This window comes from Vipera berus, assembly GCF_964194415.1.
Source record: "Vipera berus genome assembly, chromosome: 12".
Classification (NCBI taxonomy): domain Eukaryota; kingdom Metazoa; phylum Chordata; class Lepidosauria; order Squamata; family Viperidae; genus Vipera; species Vipera berus.
Window position 1 is genome coordinate 13,108,755 of NC_138215.1, and position 16,511 is coordinate 13,125,265.

At 41.9% G+C, this 16,511-nt stretch overlaps 2 protein-coding genes across 2 annotated transcripts in view; one reads left to right on the top strand and one right to left on the bottom strand.

Moving 5' to 3' along the window:
* Window positions 1-5,167, top strand: part of CEMIP (cell migration inducing hyaluronidase 1) — a 134,923-nt gene extending 129,756 nt beyond the window's left edge. Inside the window, exons 27-29 of the mRNA XM_081337224.1 lie at window positions 959-1,116; window positions 1,435-1,535; window positions 3,358-5,167. Coding sequence (XP_081193350.1) covers window positions 959-1,116; window positions 1,435-1,535; window positions 3,358-3,485 — 387 coding nt within the window. The 3' untranslated portion in view covers window positions 3,486-5,167. The remainder of the gene's footprint in view (window positions 1-958; window positions 1,117-1,434; window positions 1,536-3,357) is intronic.
* Window positions 5,168-8,203: 3,036 nt separating this feature from the next.
* On the bottom strand, window positions 8,204-12,492 carry MESD (mesoderm development LRP chaperone). Its single transcript, XM_081336989.1, has 3 exons — window positions 12,305-12,492; window positions 10,823-11,055; window positions 8,204-9,366 (listed from the first exon to the last, which is right to left on the bottom strand). Exons 1-3 carry the CDS (start codon window positions 12,473-12,475, stop codon window positions 9,114-9,116), a joined length of 657 nt encoding a protein of 218 aa, XP_081193115.1. The 5' UTR covers window positions 12,476-12,492; the 3' UTR covers window positions 8,204-9,113.
* Window positions 12,493-16,511: the final 4,019 nt, after the last annotated feature.

The following is a 16,511-nucleotide window of genomic DNA, read 5'->3' on the forward strand; positions in this document are numbered from 1 at the left end:
GGATCCAGCCCGTGAAGTGGTTTCATGTGGCCCGTGAAGCCATCCTGGAAACAGTGAGGGAACGGCCCCCCTGCCTTGGCCCTGGCCCAGAGACCCTCCTCCTGCCAGAGACCCTCAGATCTGTCTCACTCCTGCCCAGGCCCCCATAGGCACCCTTGATGAGAACGATGTAGAGCTGGCCACGCCCACCCAGTAGGCCATACGCACTCTAGCCACGCTCACCTAGTAGGCCACGCCCACCCAGGCCACACCCACCCGGCCCCCTGAGGGCAACCGCAATGCTGATGCGGCCCTCAATGAAATTGAGTTTGACACCCCTGCTCTAACCAATTGTACAGATTTTGCCAAATTTCATAATACTCTGTTTCGTTCTTATTTTTCATCTCTAGGGTTAACCTGTCCCTTTCAGTGCAGGCTAAAATTTTATCTATTATTTCTTCTTCAGTGGCTGTTTCCTTTCTTTTCCATTTTTGGGCATCTGCCAGTCTTGCTGCGGTTAAGATATGCACTAATAAGTAGAGAGATGCTTTACTGAGATTATCGTTAATTGTTGTTGTTGTTAGTTGCGAAGTCATGTCCGACCCATCGCGACCCAATGGACAATGTTCCTCCAGGCCTTCCTGTCCTCTACCATCTTCTGGAGTCCATTTAAGCTCACACCTACTGCTTCAGTGACTCCATCCAGCCACCTCATTCTCTGTCGTCCCCTTCTTCTATTGCCCTCGATCTTTCCCAGCATTAGGCTCTTCTCCAGTGAGTCCTACCTTCTCATTAGGTGGCCAAAGGATTTGAGTTTCAGCTTCAGGATCTGGCCTTCTAAAGAGCAGTCAGGGTTGATCTCCTCTAGGACAGACCGGTTTGATTGCCTTGCAGTCCAAGTGACTCACAGGAGTCTTCTCCAGCACCAGAGTTCAAAGGCCTCAATTCTTATCGTTAATAATCCCTTCCTTTTCTGTAGGTTGATGGCAAGTCCTTCTATCTTTCTGAAGAGGGTATTCAAGTAGTGGTGATTGACGGTCACGAGGGAAAAGTTGTTGACCGGAAGAGTTTCAGAAATCTTATTCTACAAGGAATCCCAGCTCAGATCATCAATTATGTCAACAACATTCGAAACAAGTAAGTTAACTAGAAACAAAGGCTTTCAGAAAGAAGGCATGCTTGTAAAATCATGCACACTGCAGTACGCAACCTGCCTCTAGCACCAGAATTATTCATCAGTATAATCAACAATCAAAAGAACGTCCACAATAAATTAATCAGATTTAAATAGGCTTACTGAGCAGGTTTGGGGTGATTGGAGAAAGGAAAACTCTTGTTAAATTCTGTGGGTTTTTATGACAATGACCGTAGTACGGCTGTTCGGTTCATCAGTTTTTGGCGAACAACTCGATTCAATCAAATGATGCCTGTAATTTTTTTTCTGCCTTCTTCTAGTTCTATAGTGGTGATGACTTCAAAAGGAAGGTTTGTTTCAAAAAGTCCATGGACCAAAGTCCTGGAGACACTTGGAGCAAAACCAGGCTTTAAACTGAAAGGTAATGCATTATTAATATCAGAAAATATGGTATGACATGTGCTATATTTCTGTTATGGCTGACTTTGTGAAGAGCACTTTTTGTAGCCAGTTTTGCTCTCCTATGGCTGCTCTTTTCAGATCATTTTTTTTTCTTACTGCCCTGTGTCTTTTCACACAGAAGGCTAGTAGAGAAAAAAAAGAGATGGTAAAACCATTAAGAATTTTCTGTCTGTTTTTTTTTAACATCTGAAAATACTCCAAATATTTCATTTTGGTGAACTGTTGAAATCCTTAATGCAAGGAAGCTTTGGAGAGGAGAGTGCCTTTCTGTAACACAGAGTTTTTAGCTTTCCCTTTTTCTAGCCAAAAATTCAGTAATTTCTTTTAGGATGGTTTAATATGGAGAGCCAGTTTGGTGTAGTGGTGAAAGCAGCAGGCAAACCAGCCTGTGAAATCTAGTCCCACCTTTAGCATGAAGCTAGCTGGTTGACCTTGGGCCAGTCAGTCTCTCTCAGCCCAAGCAAGGGACGCGGTGGCTCAGTGGGTTAGGATGCTGAGCTTGTCGATCAGAAGGTCGGCAGTTTGGCGGGTCGAATCCTGAGTGCCGCGTAGCAGAGTGAGCGCCCGTTACTCGTCCCAGCTTCTGCCAACCTAGCAGTTCGAAAGCACGTAAAAAAGCAAGGAGAAAAATAGGGACCACTCCAGTGGGAAGGTAACAGCATTCCGTGCGCCTTTGGCGTCTAGTCATGCCGGCCATGTGACCACGGAGACGTCCTCGGACAAGCGCTGGCTCTTCGGCTTTGAAACGGAGATGAGCACCGGCCCCTAGAGTTGGAAACGACATGCGTGTGCGGGGGAACCTTTACCTTTACCTTTACCTAGCTGGTTGACCTTGGGCTAGTCAGTCTCTCTCAGCCCAAGCATGGAGACAAAGGCAAACCACTTCTGAAATTTTGCCATGAACTTACCTTGGCAACTTACCAAGGACTTATCCAGGCAGCCATCAGGAATCAAGACAGACTCAAAGGCAGTCCCACCCCACCAAAGAATGAATATTAGTTATAAAATTCATCTGTGCTTCAAATACAATCAGTCTAGAAATCCTAGGTTCTCGAGCAGCAAAGATTGTATAGTTTCTGCATCAGAAAAGTAAACTTGGATGGAAAAGCCCTCAAAGATACTACATTTTTACTGAACGTAAAGTGCATTTGAGAGGGATTTCAAGTATTCCACACATCAGCTCCATCTTTCCCAATGTGGTCATCTGAGAGAGAAAAGACTTTAAAAAGCACCAGGTTCTCCATACTCAGAACATTCCTAGAAATTCTGCATCACCAAATGCAGAATGGCAACATGTTCAACTGCTATTCATCCCACTCACTTTAGAAAAAAAAATCTAATCTCCATTAAACCGGGGGGAAAGGGCTGTTCATAGTTTAATTGAAGTGTGGAGATGGAAAGGATCAACCACCTTCAATATGCAAAAAAATAACGACCAGTCAATTCTTCTTCTATTTGATGCTTTTGGTTATGATCTCCAAAAGGTTCTTGATAGGGCAAAGGAAGAGAAAGCCACATGCATATTCTCAGGAAAAGATGCTGCTGGCTTAAGGTGTGGCACTCATGGGAACGGCCTCTGATGATGCTGAAAAACACTCTCTGCAGAGTATTGGTGTCCCGGATCAGTTTTGCTCACTGCAGACTCTTATTTATTTATTTATTTATTTATTTATTTATTTATTTATTTATTTATTTATTTATTTTCTATCTATCATCTATCTATCTATCTATCTATCTATCTATCTATCTATCTATCTATCTGTCTGTCTATCTATCTATAGATAAAATGGCTTTTGTTGGCTACAAGGGCAGCTTCCAGCCTTTCTGGATCAAGCTGGAGACCAATGAGGAGGCCGTGAGAATCTTCCAAGCACTGCCTGTTCCCGTGGTCAAGAAAATGAAACTCTGAGAAAGCATCTCTCTTTGAAGACACCCTCCAGAGGGGAAAAAAAAGGATGAGAGGAATGATGGCTTTTCGAAGATGTAATATATTTTGTTGCTGTACATAAGAGAGAAGTTAACTGTAAATAAGCCTTCGCTTTGAACAACCAACATTCCTTGATCAAACGAGTCCACTTGGTTTGATCTGTTTGATTACTAACAGATTCCGTGTCCTGCCAGCAGGTTCAGGGCAACAGTTTTTGTTGTTGTTGTTGTTGTTGGTTGTTGTTTTTTTTTTAAAAATGGTCTCATCTTGTCTCATCTCAATTCTATGAAGCACCATGGCCACCTCTTGGTTGATTCGTAGATCACTGTGGTCCTGAATTCTTTGGACGTGCAGAAGGTGCTTCTTCTTCTTCTTCTTCTCCAGTTCAGCCTTTCACTCATCTTGAATGTTCAAACGCAGACTCAGGAAATGAATCCCACTTTTACGTGGTACTGCTGGCTATGTAAATAAGGAAGTGTAAGCTAAAGCCAATATGCACAGCTAGCAAGAACTGCCAAATGTCAAGAGGTGGCCAGTATTGCTAGACTGGTTAACGGGCACCGTGCAGGGTGAACAAGAGGGGGAATTTTACAGACGCCGTTTCTTGTCTCATTCAAACGCGAGGATAGTGTTAAGTTTGCCAGTTGCATTAAAGCTGTTGCTGAGATGGTGGGAATCTCACACGACAAGACCATGGAGATCCCGTCATAGGAAGTCGTCGTTCATGAAACAATTACTTGGAATGTACAGGATATATTTGGCTAAAGAGGAATCCCTACCCTTTTCCTAGCCTGAAACTTGTTACTTCTTCCCTCGTACGCATATTTAATAATAATTGAAACTATACTGAGCTATAGGCAAACAGGGCTATGTATACGCCCCCTGCCCACATTCCTGGATCAGCAAATAAAAATCTCAAAAGCCCTTGAGGGGGAATATTGTACAATGGTGATAGTAATTAAGGGCAGTTTTAACCCAAGAGCCTCCAGCTTGTGCCCTTCTGTACAGGTAGTCCTCAACTTAAGACTGCAATTGAGTCCAACATTTCTGTTGCTGAGACATCTGCTCAATGAATTTTGCCCCCTTTTATGACCTTTCCTGCCGCAATTGTTAGGTGAATCTGACTTTGCTTGACAGGTCACAAAAGACGGTCACACGACCCCATGACACTGCAGCCGTCTTAAGTATGAATCAGTTGCCAAGCATCCAAATTTTGATCACGCGACCCTGGGGATACTGCAACGGTCTTAAGCCTGAAAAACGGTCATAAGCCACTTTTTGCAGTGTTGTGACTTTGAACAGTCACTAAATGAATGGCTGTAAGTCGAGAGTGACCCTTTTAAGGTTTCCGACATCCAACTGACCATTTACGTTCTTTGAACCGGGACTTTCCTGAAGTGATATCCACAGCAAGTTGTTTCATTTAACAGTCCACTTTACATGATCTTTTGTTTTTTGTCCGTATGTCAGTTCAAATTTTTTTAACCCGAAATAGCTGGTCCTTTTTCGGAACAAGATGTACAGCATTTTGTATATTTTTTAAAGAAAAAAAAATGATAATAATCTTGACGGGGGAATGATATATTTATTTATTGCAAAGGCACAAAAAGGGTTATAACCGAAGAGAGCAAAGATGATACAACGGTGGGGGAAGGCGGGGGGTGGGGTGTTTGCCAAAAAATAAAATAAAAAATGTAGGGAGTGCTCTCTTTGCAGTTGAAATTTTTTAATGGCCGCAGGTGTGGCACACGGTCGCTTGACAGAAATCCTTTTTTTTAAAAAAAAAATACGATACACCTCTCGTTTCCAAATGTTTTCACTTACAACTTAACGTTTTGTGGTTTGGAATACCCAGTTTATTGAAATAAACAATTCAACACAATTTGACAATTGTTTATCCCTGCTTGGTGACTTTATGATGCTAAACTACTAAGATACCTTTCATCCCATTCTCTACACTTAAGAGTGAAAAAATTATTTACTTTTTGTGCTTCATCTATGTCAGGGGTGTCAAACTCAATTTCATTGAGGGCCGCATCAGCATTGCGGTTGCCCTCAGGGGGCTGGGTGGGTATGGCCAGGGTGGGCGTGGCCTACTGGGTGGGCGTGGCTAGAGTGCGTATGGCCTACTGGGTGGGCGTGGCCAGCTCTACATCATTCGCATCGAGGGTGCCTATGGGGGCCTGGGCAGGAGTGGGACAGATCTGAGGGTCTCTTGCAGGAGGAGGGTCTCTGGGCCAGGGCCAAGGCAGCGGGGGCCGTTCCCTCACTGTTTCCAGGATGGCTTCGCGGGCCACATGAAACCACTTCGCGGGCCGGATCCGGCCCCCGGGCCTTGTGTTTGACATGTCTGATCTATGCATACGAAGCATCCCTTTAAAAACTTTTTTAAAAAACCAAAAACTAACATGCCACAGCAAAAGTATCAAGAGCAATTTCTCACCGTTTGAATGAAGGACACGTTTAAAAAGCCCCCCAGAGTCACCATATAGGAGAGATGAGCGGCATAAACATTTAATGAAATAAATAAAATAATGAAAAGCTGCATTTGGGCACCTCCTTCCAAGCAGTTGGTGAAAGTAAGGAATGCAACCACAGTCTTCACCCTGTTCTATGTAAACTGGCATTCTGTTCACTGTTTACTTAGATGTGACTCACTTCTACAGTCCCAATTCCCAAACAGTTAAGATTCCCTTTTGGTATTTTAAGCAGCCCACATAAGCCAAAGAAACCCCAATCTTTTTGGTCTGTGGCCCTAATTGAAAGAAATTACCTTGGGAAACAAAAGGGCTAAAACGTCGCTGAGAAGCAGCTTCTACTTCCTAACCATGAGACGTTCTATAAATCCTAGCTGTGGCTGGATTTGCACAACAGGCATTGCTAGAATATGGTACTATCCTGGTTTGTATGTCAGCCTCTCATGCAAGCCTAAACAACTGGGTTAACTGAGTGAACTTGATTTAGTCAACCACAGGCTGATGAGCTGGGCCAACACAAGCTAATACAGCAGTCTTCCATCTATCTTATGCTTGTTCTTTATTTATTTTATTTATTTTAATCCCATTTATATCCCGCCCTTCTCCGGAGACTCAGGGCGGCTTACAATCTAAGCACAAATTAATGTGCTTAGTGGAGTTCTTCAATGGAAGCTGGTAAACAAGATTGCAAAGCTGTTTCAAAGGAGTTTTTTTTTTCTTTCTTCAAAAGGCAACTGAACTTTTTTCCTTGAGGAGGAAGAAAATATTTCGCTTCTCATCCAAGAAGCTTCATCAGTTCTGAAGGCGTGGGGGATGAAGAAAAAAATGAATATGCATAAAACAGATTATTAACAGCTCTTAATAGTGACCACATCTTTGACACTGGAAGCCTTTTTTTCTGTAGAAAAAAAAGACTGATGCTCTTATGTATTTCATAATATAGAAAGAAAAGTGTAGATAGTCGTAGTTTAACAACTGCCTTGGGCAGTCATCGTTTGTAGTTTGAACAGTGATGAAAAAGTAATTTTACAACCAATCCTCCCATTTAAAAATCTTACAAAGCAAGGGAAAGCTGAAGTAAGACTGTAAGCAGTCACTAGTGACCACTTCATTTAATAACCAAGTTACCAGTCCCAATTATCATCACTAAACCATGACTTATCTACATTTCCAACCTTGTCCCCTTCAAATACGTTGGTGTCTCTCTGTCTCTCACAAACCCAATGTAGATTTAAAAAAATACAAGGCAGATGAAGGCATCGTTAAATGTTCGCACATCTAAATGTCCATGGAGATTCTCAGTCATCCAGGTTGTCACAAAGGGGCTTTTTCCAAAAAGCAACCTGTCTTGCTTTTTTTTTCTTTGAAAAAGTTTCGCTTCTCATCCAACAAACTTTTTCAATTAGATTTTTTTTTCCAAAGAAAAAAAACCAAGACAGCCCAGTTGCCTTTTGGAAAAAGCACCTTTGGGATGTTTGCAGATCTATTTCAAAAGTCGGCACACTGCCCCTTGGGGAAAAAAAAAGCTCTTTATATAATTGTTAATATGTTGAAGCTGCTTTTTCTGCTACCTTACAGATGGTTCTGCCATTCTGCCATTTTTCCCTCTCTTGGTTACACTGGTTGACAAAAGTCTTGCACCGGAACTCAGGATTTGGAATCCCATTTCACAAACAATCCAAAATAGCCGACAATAAATTTATCCTTCATGCAAACAAACACTATCAGGCATGTTTCTAATCTTGCCTTTGGCTTCTCATTCGAGGTCTTAAAAAAATACAAAGCAAAGTATTTTGCCTTTCTTTAAGCAGCACCATTTCACCCCAGGAGAAATCTTGTGACTTGCTGGAGCAATAATGCACCTATTTGTCCTTGTTCTTGTGAACTGAATGCCAGAAAAACTCTTTCAAAAATAAAATCAAGGGGGGGAATAGAGAGAAGCAGCAGATAAATTTAACATCAAGGAAAAAACAGTAAATTATCACTCCAATCACCATCCAAAGTTCAAAGCAGCAAAGCTTTTATAGAACAACCTTCATGTGTAAAATGTCAATTTGTTAAAACAGGCTTAGCTTCTGGAAGAGAGTTACACATTACATTAGCCAGATTTCAAAACAAGGACATTTCCTGTTATGTGGCATACAGAGAGCACCACCATGTGGATAGTCTGGGCTGACATCAGATACCAGAGTAAGAGAATAAAGAATTCCAAATAGCAATCTCTTCTGAAAAAAATTATAGAAATTTATTGAAGTTTTGGAAGAAGCATTCACACAGACAGCAACTTTTTTTTAGTTACCTTAAAAAAAATCATTTAAAGAAAAAAACCTGCCAAGTATTGCACATTTTTCATGGCACTGAATATAGAACTGTAACAGCAAAATGAAATCCAACACAATGGCCGCAAACTTGAACTTTTTCTGTTAACATCTTAGAAGAAAACAACGCAACCTGTAATATATCCATTTGCATGGATAGGTTTATCGCAGAAAAAACATACTACATTCCCACACATCTTATTTTGGCAATCAACTGGACCGTATCTGTGGGTATTCTTCTTCCCTTTTTACACTATCGATAAGTACATTAATTGATTTAGTGCGATTAGCTAATTAACAGAAAATTTTATTCCCATTTCGGTGCAGAATACTGGATTATCAGTACTTTAGAAGCAAATCAACTACAGTCGCTGTGGATCTGTTTTGGTATAATCAGTGACAAATCTCAAGTTACAAATTTTAAGATGCAGTGAAAGTGTAATCGTTCATTTGGATTAATCACAATATTGAGAAATCAGGCGGCTTCTAAGTTTTGCTTTTCCTTCTCCCTATTCTATTGAGTCGTCTGCAATACCACTGGGAAAAATCAGCTTCCCAAGTGGAGACCCCCCCTCAACCATCCTTCTCATCCCCTGGACACAGCCCATAATACTGACAGGGAGTGGAGGCTTAATGGTTGATTGAATATAAGGAGCCCACAGCCATTAACCACCGACTGCTGTTTCTCAATGAATGCCACCCATTAATAAGTAAACTGCTCCCTTAACCATTAATGCTTTGAAACTTGCAAAACCAACCCCGTTTTCTCTTTCTGAGATGTTCCAAATCTCTTTTACAGTATTTCAGTGCATTTATCAAAGATCTTCTTTTACTCTGCTTGCATGGTTGCTCTCTGTAACGGTTCCAGGTTTGACGTCTTTTTTCTTGGAGGATTTGTCAGGCTTCAGTTTATTTTTTTCTTTTCCTGTGCCTCCTTTACCAGGGTAGACTTGACCTTCCAAAGTAACATCTTCACATCTCTCTTGATTTACCAGAAAGTCTTTGACCTCCCACGCGTAGCTTCCATCACGCAGCATAAAGATGGCACGGTTTGAACCCACAATGAACCTAGATTTTAGAAGATATGCGGTTAGTCGTTTCTAAACTACATTTCAGGAGGCAGAAATCCAGAAATATGGTCATGTGCTATCCAGAGTTTGTGTGAGATGGGCGGTCATATAAATATGATTAATAAATAAATCCAGAATCTGGATATTCAAGTGTTAACTGGCACACCTGCGTTTTTAAAAAAGTAAACGGTGCTCAAACTGGGATTTATTACAGCATACAATACTTTTTTTTTACCTTTTTAAGACTTTTTCCACTGGTTTAAATGGAGTCTTATATACAAGTTTGGAATGAGATAGATAGATAGGAAGCTATTTCAGTAATGTGACGACATAAAAGCTACTGTTTTTCAATGTGATGACTTAAAAGCTATTACTACACACACATCCTGTGGTACTTCAAAGTAAAATACTAAACATCTGCATCAAACCTGTGTGGAAATAGTATTGTCTGAATAACCTAAAACAGACCTATGGCAAGACTGGATTAGTGCTTAAAATCCAACTGCAATCAACCCCAGTTATTTAGGGCATATAATGTATGACCCCTCTCCCAGAGGTAAAAATATGTATTCATTTCACACAAAGTGAAACAAAGAAGTGCACAACCCTTGCACCAAGGTTTGCTCCCCAGAAAATGCATGCAGGTTTCAATTTAGATCAGAGAAAAAACACTGGAGAGGAAAACTAGCTACATACACAAATGTATAGTGCTCAGTTGATAAAATACTACATTTTTTAAAAAATTCCATTTATATCCCGCCCTTCTCCGAAGACTCAGGGCGGCTTACAAGCTTAGCAGTAGCCTTCATTCTATGTATATGCCTGCTTATTAGGGCTTTCACACACACACCCAAGCGGCATTATTACAAAGTCAGCTTATTGCCCCCAACAGCCTGGGTCCTCATTTTACCTACCTCGGAAGGATGGAAGGCTGAGTCAACCTTGAGCCTGGTGGGACTCGAACCTGCACTAATTGCAGGCAGCTGGTGTTACTTAAGGAGGCATTAGCCCACTGCTCCACCAAGGCTCATTTACCTGGAAAGTGATTTTTCTTCCCCAAATAAATTAATTCTTAAAATATGGGGATCAGGTTAAATTTATTTCAGTAATCCTTGACTTACAACCATAATGGAGTCTGAAATTTCTGTCATTAAGTCAAGGCACTCACACGACTAGACCCGATTTTATTTTTGCAGGTGTCATTAAGTAAATCCATGTATTCTTAAGGGCATTTTTTGCCAGAAACTGTCAAAAAAAAAACACCCACCACATTGTGAATCATGGTCACATGACCATGGAGCATTGCAACCAGCACTAAAGATGAGCTATGTTTACAATGGGACACAGGGAATCACAGCTATAACTAGGAGAATGCTACCTATTCCTTTTTTTTCTCCAGCAAAAAGAAATCGGGGGAGGAGGGGGAGAAATCACACGACTCTAAAGGCTTTTACCTCTGTACATCGTAATTGGCATTGAAAAGGCTTCCTTGCCACAGGTTTGTAATTTGCTCCATCTCCTTCTCAGTTGGCCCTCCTGACACAGTAACAAACATCATGAGAGTTTTCCCCTTTTTGGTCATTTTCAAGATGCTCTCGGGCTTGCCTGGATCAATCTTGGAGAAGTCTATCGGTGCAGATGGGCGCTTGTGCTCAGGAAGATCTCCTTCTTCTATATCATCATCCTCCTGTGTTTGAAACAAAACAAGAACCTTGAAAAGACTTTGAAAAGAAAGAGGCCTTAATCATCTCCAAGTGATATAAGCCTATTACTGAAAAAAATGGACCCGCTTATTCCTTTTGCATCCTTTACACTCAATTTGTTAATCAATTACATCACCCCTGCAAAACCAACAAAACAATGCCAATCGTGTGAATTATACCGCACCATAATCCAGCTTCCCCCAACAGACTTCCCTTCAAATGTACAGGATTATAATTACCCATACCTTCAGCCAACCAGACATCGAGCTTAACCCAGCACCAGATCTGGAAAAGCTTATTTCGCTTATTTCTAATGTTTAACTAATGGTTTTGTACTGAAGCATTGGAGGGGTGACAAAACAGGTGGAAAGAGATTAATTCTTGAAATTGACTTTTGTATTTTACTTGATTCCTATAGCCATCCATCTCAACAAGCATCTCCATTTTGTTTATCGGCTGTGTGCCACCCAGAGGCACACAATCAAGATGGGCAAATTGAATAAATACATAAAATGCATGTATTTATTGAACGCACCCTCCCATTTTCAGACCACCCACATTCCCCCCCCCCCAGTGAAGCAGAACCTGAAGTGATTGGGTGCAAAATGATCACAATGGCCAGATCCACCCAATGCCCAGGATGGTTTTAGCAGCACGGTGTGTGTGTGTTTGTGAAATAGTGCCGCCCCAGCCTTGCTAAATGGCCTGAGATGCAGGGTTGTTTTTTTTAGTTTGGGCTTACCATACTGGATGAAATGATCCCTGAGCTTTATGTCTATGGAGATTTTCCATCATCCAGGTCACGGTTGTCCCAAAGGTGCTTTTTCCACGAGGTAAGTGGACTTTTTTCTTTGAAGACATTTCGCTTCTCATCCCAGAAGCTTCTTCAGCTCTGACTGCATGCTGACTCCATTCCTCACCATCCAGTCAAGAGCTGAAGAAGCTTCTTGGTTGAGAAGCGAAACGTCTTCAAAGAGAAAAAAGAAAGCCCAGTTGCCTCGTGAAAGAGCACCTTAGGGACCCCTGGGCTTTGCAAATCATGGCTTAAGGATGCACACGTTATCTGCACTAGCCAATGGCGGCTTATTGCACTAGCCAGGATTGAGGCTGCTTGGTGGAACCAAAGGAATCCAGGCCTCACTCCCGAGAGGTCAGCAAAGGGGGAAACGGACAGTGGGGGCTTCTAAGGAGCTTCTTCTCCCTCTTCATCTTCCTCCATCTCTTCGCCTATACCTCCCATTGCTCCAACAGCCGCGCCATGTCGGCATCGTTATAGTCCCGAATGTCTTTCTTCTTCTTCGCCGGCTTGTCGGGGCTCTTCTTCGGCTCCTCCGCAGCCACCAAGCAGGCGCAGAGCACCAACACCAACCCCACCAGGAACAGCCACGATCCGGCCGCCGCCATCTTCTCCCGCCGCTGGGAAGCGGAGCAGGAAGTCAGGGATTTGCCCGCCCACCTGGCGGGGAGACCTACTGCGCAGGCGCAGCAGGCCTCAAACCGGAAAAAATCGGGAGGAGCTGGGCGCGACAAGGTTTTTTTTTTTTAAAACGAGGAGCTTTACAAGTGGGGCAGAAGGAAAGGGGGGAGGCGGGCTGTACTACTTTGGATTCCAACGGGGGGGATATTGTTGGTTTTTTCCATCCAGAAAAGGCTACAATATGTTGCAAACTACCTGGAAGTCAATAAATACAAAGACCAATAAAACAAATAAACATCTGCAATTGCCAATGTGTAGCAAACCAACTTCCTGATACTGTATCATGAAGATACAGTGACCACTCACACACTCTCAGTCCAACCCAGCCCAACCTACCTCACAGGGTTGTTGTGGGGAAAATAGGAGGAGGAAGGAAGAGGTGTTGGATATGTTTGCTACCTTAAGTGGAATACAACTAAATAAATAAATAATTTGTTTTTATAGATATTTATTTTTATAGATATTTACTACTCTGTTAATAGCTGGAACAGTAAAGTGTGCAATAGGCCCAGAACACACAGTTGTAGTTGATTAATGGGAGAGTGATGACTCATGCATGAGGCAATCTACACTCTGATTGGTTGCTGTTAAGTATAGAGGGGGAGTTTCCCGTTTTTCCCAACTTTTTCTTCTGTGGGTTTGATTTACCTCATGATGTTCCTGTGTCCCTATCTCGCATTTGTTTTTTCTGCACAATGTTGAGCAATAAAAAAATGTACATATTTAAAAGACTACAAGTTCCTGTTAGTGTCTCTGATTTTACCTGGGTAGCTGCTGCTCAATTCTCTGACAGAATATAAGTAAATAGATAAATAATTTATATTTTATACATTTTTCATCATCCTTTAATCACAGATGCCAGGCAATGTTTTTAGATGACTTTGCTGGTCTTAGGATATTTTTAAAAAGGGCGTTCATATCAGAATATCAGTGTGGTTGGTTGGGGTTTTTTTTTTGTTTGTTTGTTTAAATGGGGAACAGGAATTGGAGACTCCCTTTTGGGCCTGTTTTTGTTAACATTAAAGGAGTTCACAACATTTGAGCAGAAATTAAGTCAGCTCCCACCCTTCCTGACTTGCATTGTGTATAACCAAACCCGTATGTTGCCCAGCTCTGTGGCAGAAGCAACCAATCTATATTTCCTGACCCAATCTATATTTCCTGAAATGTATGGCAAGATTTTCACAGAGGCCTCCCAAATGTAATAGTTGCCTTCTGCAAACTCACAAAGCAGTTGTCACTTTTATTAGTCTGACAGCTCTTGATCGCTCAAATTTCATGTGCAACCAGAGAGTTTCTGATCAGCATTTCATTCGTTTGCAGAATTAATATCTTGACTTCCCTTCAAGCAAAAAGAAGCTCCCCCTAGCCTTGGAGAATGTACAATGTTGGTCACAAGTTTGATTAATGAGATATTTAGTGTGAATCCTACCTTGATATCAGGTTGCATTAATACAAGCCAAAATCCTGTGTGAGGGTTATGAGTTGGAGTTTGGGACACTAATCCGCATGCAATACGATGTGATCTGATAAATATGGTGATAATTTTAAAATGTGCGCAAAAGGAAGAATCCTTTCAAGGGAAAGCTAAAAAAAAAAGCAAAGGCTCATTTTGAAGAAGTACAGCAGAATACAGGAGAAAGCTTTATACAGTATATAAAGTTACTGTATCTTCCGTTTGAATTATTTAAGTCTTTCTGGGATCTGTCTAACTAGAAGAGATGGGAGTGATATTTAGATTTTGTCTTTATTTTGCTTTCTAGAACTGCTCTAGAAACAAGAAGCTACTCTGTGACTTTGTTAAAAAGATGAACTTAAGTTGTAGGTATGTTCTGTGAAATGTTTTGCTGTTACATTAATACATTTATAAAAATATGTCTAAAGTTTTTCATGTCCGTTTCTGTCAGGCTGTAACCAGCTGCCCTATATTCCATAGAAATCTCTCTCAATAGTGCAAATTCAAATAATTTGACCATTTCATGGGGTTCATTATCAACACTAATTGAGATCTACCTGTATGTACAAAAATGTGGGTAGGTTTCTGAAACCCCCGAAAGCCAGAGAATCTCTCAGGGTCTGTAGGCAAAACATATTTATTCATTTTGGTGTAGAATTCTGATCATATTTGTAAGAAAAGAAATCACTAGTCTTCTATAATCTGGGAAGGGTGGATATAGGTACCAAAAATCATAACGTGGTTCATTTGGGATGGAGGTGAACCTACCCACCTTTGTGAATTGGTACACTATGTGGCACCCTGAGCCACATAGTTTGCAAACCAAGGTGGGTACATTCAGATTACAGTTTATTTACAAAACACAGATGATCCATGGCTTGTACAATATATGAACGGGAAAAGCAACGGATTTATTTATTTCCACCAGACAGATTCAGTCATCTGTTAGGGATGCTTTGATTTTGATTCATGAAGACCATAGGATTGAATTCAGCAGCTTAACTGTACAATCTTCTGTTTACACAACTTGCTAACGCTGGAAGTAAACACCAGCAAATATGAAACAGTACGGTAGGCTGGCACAAGCTAAATCAAAAGCAATGCCCCCCCATGGCTTGCTGAGACGTGCCAGTCTAGATTGTGAGGAAGGAGAAGAGAGCAAGATTGTCACTGCAGTTAACACAACTTCCTGGGTGTTTGCATGCCCCCAAACAATCCATAAATGAAGCCTATAACCACCACCCCCCAAACTAGGCAGAATTTGCTCCATACATTGCAGACCAACAAACTACTTGCAGCCACTCCTTTTATCTTAGATGTTGCCTCTGAATCCAGCCAATCAGTTCTCAGAAATGCTTTTCCCTAACCAGCTGCAGGATGAAAACCAGCCTGCAGCCTCTCACCGACCTTGTGGCGGTCACGGAGGTGTTACAGTACGGTGCGGTTTTTTTGCTACTCATTTTACGACCTATTGTTTTAACGGGTTTATGCACACTTCCCCCCCCCCCCCTTCTTTTAAACATCGGGAACTGGTCCAATAATGAAAGACAGCGCAGGTCTTTTTTTTTAAATTGTGCTGTTTCCTAATTGGCCGACAGGAACAAAACCGCGGCCCAATCAGCTTGCAAGACCAATGGGCTGACCTCATTAGTTTGCATTGTTATTATTGCTTTCCTCCCTCCGCCTCCCCTCCCCTTATTTTTTCCAGCTTGAAGAAGGGGAGGGGAGGGGAGGGGGGGGGCAGAAAAAAAAATCAAAACAAAACAGCTGGCTTGGAGAAAAACTCCGTTGGCATCGTTAGACATCAATCAGTGTTGCCAGCCTCTCGGTAGATGGGCCAGGTCTGCCCAGCTAATGGAGTTGAGGATTATTAGGACTAATAATGAATGGCCTCGATTTGAAACCCACCCACCCTTCCCCGAAAAAGGAAAAAAAAAGGAAGCGCAGACCCTCCCAGCCACGTGCATTATCCTACTTTAAAGTCCTCCAAGGGAGAAGTCCCTTTTTAAAGATAACTGGGGCGGGGAGAATTAACCTTCCGTTCAGGTTTATTTATTTATTATTTTATTTTAATCCCATTTATATCCCGCCCTTCTCCGAAGACTCAGGGCGGCTTACAATTTAAAGCACAAATCAATGTGCTTAGCAATAGCCTTCATTCTATGTATATGCCTGCTTATTAGGGCTTTCGCCACCCTCCCCAATCGGCATTTTTTACAAAGTCAGCTTAATTGCCCCCCCAACAATCTGGGTCCTCAGATTGTTAATGCAGTCATAACTTTTTCTTTTTTTCTTTCTTTTTTTTTAAAAAAAGGGAAGGACTTGGTCCTGACTGAATGCACAATTTCGATCAAGCTGGACAGGCGCCCGAAGCCGCCTGTGTGTGTGTGTGTGTGTGTGTCAAGGGCGGGTAAGCAACCGCGCTGGCCCTTAAGGAGAGAGGGGAGAAGCCAAGGCGAGCTTTGCGCAAACCCGAACCCAACCCGGGAGCGCAGCAGCCGACGCGA

Coding starts and splice junctions, on each gene's coding strand:
- MESD (XM_081336989.1), bottom strand. CDS start 12,475: ATGGCGGCGGCCGGATCGTGGCTGTTCCTGGTGGGGTTGGTGTTGGTG. Junction 11,056..12,304: donor GGCTGTTGGAGCAATGGGAG/GTATAGGCGAAG, acceptor TTTCAAACACAG/GAGGATGATGATATAGAAGA. Junction 9,367..10,822: donor GCCAATTACGATGTACAGAG/GTAAAAGCCTTT, acceptor TCTAAAATCTAG/GTTCATTGTGGGTTCAAACC.